General features: G+C 47.6%; 1 protein-coding gene across 2 annotated transcripts in view; it reads right to left on the minus strand.

Annotated features, from left to right (window-relative positions):
• The window catches only part of GLB1L2 (galactosidase beta 1 like 2), a 48,058-nt gene that overhangs the window by 19,284 nt on the left and 19,509 nt on the right, over positions 1-9,265 (minus strand). For both annotated transcript variants that reach the window (XM_081799070.1, XM_081799069.1), the window contains exons 6-7: positions 6,749-6,841; positions 3,865-3,946 (exon numbers count right to left, since the gene is read on the minus strand). In XM_081799070.1, the coding sequence (XP_081655196.1) occupies positions 3,865-3,946; positions 6,749-6,841 (175 nt within the window). The remainder of the gene's footprint in view (positions 1-3,864; positions 3,947-6,748; positions 6,842-9,265) is intronic.

A 9,265-nucleotide genomic window follows, 5' to 3' on the forward strand; every position in this document is an offset into this window, starting at 1 on the left:
TAAAATATCCTCAGAGCAAAGTAAGAAAGATCGTGTCCATTTAAAAAGTATGCCATGAGAAAAGAAATATATTCAAGAAAATAAGACCCAGGAAATATGAGGATTACAAGACAAACTGAGGAAGTCACCCAGAAAGTGGAACTAAAGGGCAGGGATACATCAAGAAGATAAGCAACTTAGAGAATAGATATGAGAGTCCAACCTACAAATAACAGGAGTGACCAAAAGATCAGAAAAAAGGAAAGCATATAAAAAAAAAAAAATCCACTGACTGGATGTTCCACTGTTTCAATTCAAATGACGCCCGAAAGTTCCACAAAAGGAAAAAAATCCCACACCAAAGAACATCATTGTGAAATACCAGAATACCGAGGACAAAGGGAAAATCCTGTAATTTTCTAGAAATGGGAAGGAAAAAAAACAGGAAGAACATATAAAAGGATCAGGAACCAGAGTGTCCTTGTACCTCAGCAGTGACGGTGGGTGCTAGAAAATCTGGGCACAGCGCAGAGAAGGGGGGATTGGGCAGGAGACCCAGAGTTCAGCCTCGGGTAAAGCCGGGTAGCCGGCTTCCATCAGGTCAGGGGCGGTGGGGTCTCAGACCCATCGGACTTGACATAGAGTCTGATATGTACAGGTATTTGAAACACACGTGACAGGAGTTTGGAAAATCTTTGGTAAAGCGTTTGTTTAAAAGAGAAGGGGGGGGACACCTTAAACTAACGTAACGTGTGTCAACTATGTGTGTGTCAAGTCAAATTTAAACAAAAAATAACGATGAAAAGAGAAAGGGGAGAGAAAAGAGAATTGAAAGAAAAGAAAAGGAAACGGGATAGTTACACTGAAAGTGAAAACTAAGCCCAGCGAAAGCGAGTCAGTTCACCAACAGCGCCCCGAATACCGCTTGTAGGGCACGGCAGAGAGCAGGAGACGCATCTCCACGCGGATAAGGCCGGCCCATAAAGCCAGTCAATCACCGAGGAGCTACGCCGCCGGGATGCTGCAGGCCAGTGTCACGTCTGGGGACGGGGAGGAGGCAGCAGCATTTCTGTGATCTTATTCTACACCTGTGGATGCCTTAACTCTAGTTACACTTTTAAGTAATGGCGAAAAGTCCTTCGACAGCAGGCAGAGCTCCGGAGGTAAGGGTTGGGGTGCAGGGCACCGGGAGGGGCGGCACGGGGGGCGGCGCGGAGGCGGGGGCAGAGAGGAGGGGATAGGGAGGGGGGCACAGGGGACGACGGCGAGGGAGAGGGGCACGGCGGGGCGGGGCGGGGCGGGGGTATGGCGAGGGGCGGAGCGGGCCGTGGAGGAGGGCCTGGAGTCCCGCAGCCGGCCTCGTCGACTCCCTCCGTGCGTCGGCGGCGTTCCTCAGCGCGGTGCTCACGCGCTAAACCTGTGCACCCGCCTCCAAAGGGTCTTGCCTGGGGGCACTGGCCACAGCCTCTCCCAGGCCCCACCGGAAGTGATGGGCCGGCGGAGGCCTTGGAAGCAGCCACAAGAAGACAGTGCCATCGCGTGGAAGGAGCGGGAATCGCGGCTGGTCCTTGAGCTCAGTGGGTCTGGGGAAAGGGCCTTCTCTTGCCCATTCATCCAACGAGACACCCCCGAGTGCCCCCCGCAGGCCGGCGCTGGCCTAGGGCTGCGGAGATGAAAGGCCCTATCTGTTCAGTCTAGTAGAGGAGAGGGCGACGCAGAAGGAACGGGAAGCCCGGCGTGCTGCCGCAGAGGCAAGCAGGTGGTGGGAGCCCTTAGGAAGTATCTGGCAGCTGATAGGAGGCCCTTCAACGACCATCATCCTTGCGGAGCATGAACCGTGTCCAGGCACAGGGGCACCGCCAAGCAAGACGGAACCCAGGCCCTGGTGGATCTTACCGCTGCAGTCAAACAGGTGAATAAAACAAAGAAACTACCCAGAATGTTAGAAGGCAAAAATAAAGCAGGGCCCAAGGGCTGGGGGAGCTCCAGAAGGAGCTGCATTTCAAATGGGTGCTCAGAGGAAGCCTCACTTCGAGGTGACCTGGGAGAAAAGGGGGAGGAGAGGTCTCTGCAGGAAGGCTGGGGGTGTCCAGTATGTTCCAGAAACAGATAGGAGGCCAGGAGGAGGGTGGAACAGGATGGCAGGGGGAGGGGGGCCAGGAGACACCTAGCCAGGTCACAGAGGTCACAGGTCAAAGGAGGCCCTTCGAGGCCTTTCTCATAACTTGTGCTTCAGTGTGAGGAAGGCTGGGTGTACCTGGAGTTAAGGTGAGGCCTGAGGCAATCCAAATGACATTTGCAAATGCTGCTATGTTGAGAAAAAGTTGTGTCGGAGTCAGCAGTGAAGAAAGGAGATCAGTTCAGGGCTGCTGCAACAGCCCACATAAGAATGATGGTAATAGCGGACAGGGTAAAACTTACTTGGATCTGGATAAATTTGAAGATAAAGCTAAAGATAAAAAGGATTTGCTGTGTGTCAGGCATACACAAGGAGAGGCCTGAAAGTGCCTACAAAGTTTAGGTCTGGGCAACTGGGGGAAATGGAGTTGCAATTTACTGAGAAAAAGAAGACGGAAGGTGGGACAGGCTCTGGGAGGGAAACAGACAAGTTCAGTTCTCCGCGGGTTCCACTGAGATCGGCAGCCTTCCCGGGGTGCTGTGCCCAGTAGGCAGATGCACACGTGAGGCAGGAGTTCAGGAAGGTCGCTCATGGAGACGTGCACCTCCCACTCATCAACACACAGGTCAGACCTAAAGGCACCTGGATGACATCCCCAGGGTGATGAGTGTGTGGAGAGGAACATTCATTCCAAGCAGTGAGAAGTAAAGAATTTAAACATCAGAACTCAGGAACAGAGAAGTGACCAGCAGGAGATACCAAGTAGGAGCAGCCTGTAAGGTCAGAGAAAAAACAGGAAATTGGGTCTCAGACACCAAGGACGAAAGAGATTGATGGTTGCTGACAAAATATGAGAGGTCAGAGGCGACAAGGACGAGCATTTAAATTTGTAGCATGGAGGTCACTGGCAACCCTGAAAAGAGCAGTGACAGTGGAATGGTGAGGGTGGTAACGTGACCCCGATGGTTTGAGAGAGATGGAGAGGAAATGGACTGGGGCGGCCATTGAGCATGGACATGGGGAGATTTCTTGAAGGGGAGCAGAGAAACACAGCAGCCTCTGGATAGGGAAATGAATCAAGAGATTTGTTTTACAAGCGAGAAATAACAACATGTTTACATGCCGATGGGAATGACCCATTAGAGAAAATCTGATGACCCAGGGCAGAAGCAGGAGTTGCTGGAGCAATGCCCTTGAGTAGCTGAGGGACAAGGGGCTTGGTGCGCAAGGGTGAAGCTGGCCAGAGCCTCTACAGTAACAGGAAGAGACGCAGAGTAAGGGAAACAGATGGCGCTGATGGAGGGCCGCCACGGTGATCTTCTGTTCACTTGCTGCCCAGCCAGCTGCCATCACCACAGGGGCTAAATACCCCTTGGGTGGTGGTCACCCATCTCCATGATTTTGGCAGCGTTTGAGTAAGCCACCCTCCCAGGACACCCCATAACGCTTCATCTGCTCTGCCCTCTCTGCAGACATTCAGAGAACTTCCGTCTAGGATGACCAACTCACCATTCCTGTCCTGCAGTCTGCAGAGCACTATTAGTGTCCTGAGTGAGTGCTCAGCCCAAGTGGGAGACCAGAGATCCGTCTGCCACAGATCCTCCAACCCTCTGAGGCCCAGAGCTTCGGGCCCAATGCCATGCAAATGGGAGAAGCCCAGACATCAGGGAAACTCCACTTGCGACCCAGGCCATTTGGGGAAGCATGCAGAGTGAGGCCAGGGTGCCACCTCCCCCCCTACCCCCGCACAGCATCCAGGCAGGCACCTCCATCCATGACTCCCTTTTGCAGGCCGTCCTTGTTGTCTGAAGTCAAGAGCAATTCCACAATACCTCGGTCCTCCAAGGCCTATGGGGGAAAAGAAAACAAGTCAATCTGTCGTTCCTCAGAGCTGGGAAGGTGGCAGCTGGAAGAGAAAGAGGGAAAGATTCAAAATAAAGCATTTACTTCCCCGCAAAAAGTGAACAGAAACCTATCCTGTCTGTGCCCAACATGGTCAACAAAGCTCCTATCAGCTGAAGTCCAGCTGTGGCAGGGGTAGGGCTGTCAGACTCTGGCATCCCTTGGCTGCCTCAGATGTGGTGAGGTGCCAGATCTGGCTAGTGCGTGCGCTCTTCTTAGACAGCCCCACTCAGGCCGGCTTGCAGGGTCTCCACGAGCAGGCCAGGCCCTCCTGACCCTCCAGCTCCCCCTGCGCCAGAAGCAAGCTGCCCATCGTTCCCCCACACTGGGCCAGGGAGGGCTCTGTCCAACACAGTCACATGCCCATGACACACGGCACGTGCCCAGTAGAACAGGAAGAGCTCCTTGAAAGTTGTCAAATGAAGAAGTGGAAGAAGCACACACTGTGCTAAGAGGCAATAACCATTTTACTACTCAGAATAACTGCTACCATTTATGAACCACTTACAATCATGCTAGGCCTTCTGCTAAACACTTTACATAGACTGTCCTATTCACTCTTCACAGTAACTGTACAGAGGAAGAGTCTCAGAGAGGTTGGATAAAGGGTTAAGGGATACAGAGCAAATTAGATAGTATGGACCTGAATCAAGAGTCTGTCCACCTTGGAAAGTCTGCTCTGGAGCTGTGGGCTCTAAAGGATCAGAAACCCCGGCAAGGGGGACTCTCCTCTAATTTTCCCTGCAGATATTTTGACAAGACTGCTTATTTCAACCAAATTCTTTGGGAAATAGGTGAGACAGAGAGAGAATCCAGTGGGTACATAATGTTCATGTCTAAAGCCTGATGCCAGTAAGGAAAGAGCAGAGGGGGCCCTAATTCTCAGAGACAACAGAAGCTGCAGAAGTTCAATCCATTAAGCAAGTGAGATGTTTATTAAAAGCCCTGGACCCAGCACCTCGCAACTCTCCAGCCAGTCATTCGCCGATACGTAACAGGCTTTGCCTCAGTTCCTACCTTATGCATATAACATCGTGGGGGTTGGGAGGGTATAAGCTTCTTTTACAGCTGTACTATTACACTTGACTTTTTACAGGCATTAATTTATTGACTGCACACTGGAAGGGGTAATTACTATTTCCTGAGCACCAGCGATCTGCCAAGCAGAGTTAGGGGTCTTGTGTCTATAATCTCACTTCATTCCCAGAGCAGCCTTAGAGAAAGGCATTCCTGTCTCCATTGAGCACATGATGAAGCTAAGGCTCAAAAAGGTGAGGTGATTTACCCAAGGTCATCCTGTGCTGATGATGTCCATATGTCTGCAACACCCAGGACAAGCTGCAAGACAGCTTAAGAGGGGATCCTCCCAAGAGGTCAGGATGACAGCGGGTGGGTGCTGCAGCTTCCCTTTGTCCATCTGTCTCACATATGGATACCTTTCCCAGACACAAAGGAAGTGTTGACTGAGCTGGAGAAGCCCCTTGAAGGGGTTGCCCTCTCCTCCCCACCCATTAGCAGAATTCTCCTTCTCTACAGCTCAGGACTCAGTAAACACCTGCTGGAGAAGCCCCAGCATTTGAGAGACAGTCCAAGGGAAGGAGTTATAGTGGGAGAAGCTCTCCTATCATGAGCCCTGGATGGGATCTTTCTAGCTAATTCAAAGGCAAAGATGGAGCTGGAGGTATGGTCTAAACAGGCTGCAGTTGGGCTTGACTATCAGGATGCCTGGGAATGCCTCTTCCTAGATACAGGCTTATTCCCTACACAGGGCTTTCTGCAGGTGATAAGAAGGGGGCAAGAGTAGATAAGAACCTATAAGCTAGAGTGCTTGAGCTTGGTCTGCCTGTGTGCAGGGAATGAAGTAATTTCCAGATGGAAAATGAATCTGCCTATGACAGCAGAAGAGATGCTGACATCAAGGGCCAAAGCTAAAGCAGCTTTAATTAGGTGGATTCCCTGAGGCCACTTAACATTTCCTCAACCCACACCATGGCCCGTCCTTCTAAGTACCCTAAAACCACTGCCAATAATCTATCAAAGTGTTATTTATTCACTACTTACTACATGCCTAGAACAGTCCTGAGCCAAGTGATCTCACACACATGAACAATTCAGAGAGGCAAATTCTCTCACTAGTCCCACTTCAAAGAAGAGAAAATGGAGGTTTAGAAAAATTAAGGCATTTGCTCAAGGACTTAGCTACAAAAGGATAGAAACCAGATCTAAAAAAACAGGCCTGTTTTTTTAAGTATCATCTAGCCCTGCCATATACTGGTCTGCCATACATTCAATCAGTGGTTCTCAAACTAACCTACACATTGGAATCAGATCTCTGAGGACCACCCCAGCGATTCTTATTTGATTGGTATGGTATATGGCCTGGGCATAGGGATTTTTAAAGTGTATGTTCAGATGAAGCTGGGAACCCTTGCTTTAGATGCTAGAATGAGAGCAGCCTCTACAGAGAGACTTCACTAATCATCACACTCAATGAAGCCCATCCCTTTATTCTCAGCCATTGCAATTCCATGTATGTACTGCAACCCCCAATTAGACTCAATCTATAGAGGGTAAATAAGTGATGACCCCACTAAAATAAAAGTATGGTGAAAGGATTCACTAATTAATAAATGGTGCTAGGAAATGTGGTATTAATATGAGAAAAGAATTAGGCCAACATGTCACATCATAGCCCATACTACATTTCAGAGGAAGGAATATGAAGAAATAAACCAAGCTGACTCTTACTTTCTTGATGTAAGGCATATAGGCAGGGTCTCTGTTATAGGAACCATATTCATTCTCCACCTGCACAGCAATGATGGGGCCTCCGTGCTTGTACTGGGGAAAGAGACAAACAAAAGCTGAGTTTGTAGTGGAAACTGTACTAATTTCACATTTATCACCAATTACCAGCAAAATATTCCATTTGAAAGCAAAAGTCTCAAAAGATTTGGTTATATAATTGAGAATGATGTCAGTAAGACAGAGTAGGTAGGGAGCTCCAGGTCCTTGCTCTCTTATGGAAACATCAAATAAACAGTTACAGACTGACTAAAATAATTTATAAGAGCTCTGGAAACCAGTTAAATGTTTAAGCAAATCAAGGAAAACACATGTTTAAAATGATAAGAAATCAGGCGCCTGGGTGGCTCAGTTGGTTAAGCGACTGCCTTCGGTTCAGGTCATGATCCTGGAGTCCCGGGATCGAGTCCCACATCGGGCTCCCTGCTCAGCAGGGAGTCTGCTTCTCCCTCTGACCCTCCTCCCTCTCATACTCTCTGTCTCTCATTCTCTCTCTCGCAAATAAATAAAATCTTAAAAAAAAAATTAAAAAATGATAAGAAATCTCATGGTGTCTTTGCTCACTCTCGCCCTACCCCCTCCCCGGCATAGCATGGCATAGTCAGAAAAAAGCAACCCAATTCCCAGTTCCCTCCCTCAAGACAGAAGGAGCAAAATGGAACTTGTTTACAATATTCTGGGCTGTCTGTAGGCTGCCCAGTAGACTAGTTTCAGTATCATCTGACTTGAAGCTCAGACAGGAAATGGCATAGCTTGGACCTCAGGTTGGAAGCTACATAAGGCAATGAAGATCACAGCATGTGAAAATTTCAGGGGGTCTACAGACCCATGTATGCCAGGGTGCAAGGGATTATAGGCAGAGGAATATGATAGAACATCTAAGGCCACAAAAAGAAGCTGGTGTGAGACTCTTTCGGAAATTAAGACATGTAAAACCAGCCAGGGAAAGTTGGGAGGAAAAAAAAAGTGGTGCACACACAGGACAGACTAGATGTGTGCCCAGAAAACATCTGAGAAGATCTAAAGCCATCACCCCATGCTGATCTTAATGCTTAGGTGCCCACCAAATAATGAAGGTGTTCCCCACCAGTCTGTAAAGACTGAGAGAGGTGACTGTTGTTTCAAATGCCCAATTTTCTTTTTTTTTTTTTTAAGATTTTATTTATTTATTTGAGAGAGAATGAGATAGAGAGAGAGAGAGCATGAGAGGGGGGAGGGTCAGAGGGAGAAGCAGACTCCCTGCTGAGCAAGGAGCCCGATGCGGGACTCGATCCTGGGACTCCAGGATCATGACCTGAGCCAAAGGCAGTCGCTTAACCAACTGAGCCACCCAGGCGCCCATCAAATGCCCAATTTTCAACAACAACAACAACAAACACAAGGCAAAGAAACAGGGTAACACAGCTCATTCAAAAGGATAAACTAAATCTCTAGAAAAAGTCTCTAAAGAACACATGCTGGATTTACTAGACAAAGATTTTAAAACAACTGCCATATATATGCTCAAAGAGCTAAAGAAAACATGGACAAAGAAATCAGGAAGAGGCTGTATCAGCAAAGTGAAAATATCAATAAAGTATAAAAAAACTAAACAGGATTTCTGGAGCTGAAAAATATAATATCTGAATAGAAAAATTCACCATAGAAGATCAACAGCAGATTCAAACAGAAAGAAGAAAGAATGGGATAACTTGAAGACAAGTCATTTTAATTATTCAGTCTGTAGAGCAAAAAGAGACCGAGAACGGGGAAAAGTGAATAGAACCTGAGGGACATACACAACATCAGTAAGCAGACAAATACACTCATTGCAGAAATCCCAAAAAGAAGAAAGAAAAGGGGCAGAGAGATTATTTGAAGAATTAATTGGCTGGAAACCTCTCAAATTTGAGGAGACATGGATATACAAATCCAAGAATCTTCAGTGAACTCCAAGTAGCATTAACCAAGAGCCTAAACCAAGACACATTACAATCAAACTGTCAGAGCCAAAGACAAAAAGAGATTCTTGACAGGAGCAAGAGAAAAGCAACTTGACATGTATGAATGATCCCAGTAAGACCATCAGTGGCTATCTCACCAGGAATTTGCAGGGCAGTGACAGAAGGATGATACACTCAAAGTGCTGAAGGGAAAAAAAAAAAAACAAAAACGAACTATCAACCAAGAATTCTACATCCAGCATAACTGTCCTTCAAAAAATGAGGGAGAAATTAAGACATTCTCAGACAAATAAAAGTTGAGGGAGTTTGATACCACTAGACTTGACTTATGAGAAATACTATATGGAGTCCCTCAAGTTAAAATGAAAAGATGCTAGCAATGTCCACAATAGCCAAACTGTGGAAAGAGCCAAGATGTCCATCGACAGATGACTGGATAAAGAAGATGTGGTATATATATACAATGGAATATTATGCAGCCATCAAAAGGAATGAGATCTTGCCATTTGCAACGACG

Source organism: Leptonychotes weddellii, chromosome 11 (genome assembly GCF_054177405.1).
Source record: "Leptonychotes weddellii isolate Sample4059 chromosome 11, ASM5417740v2, whole genome shotgun sequence".
Classification (NCBI taxonomy): Eukaryota; Metazoa; Chordata; class Mammalia; order Carnivora; family Phocidae; genus Leptonychotes; species Leptonychotes weddellii.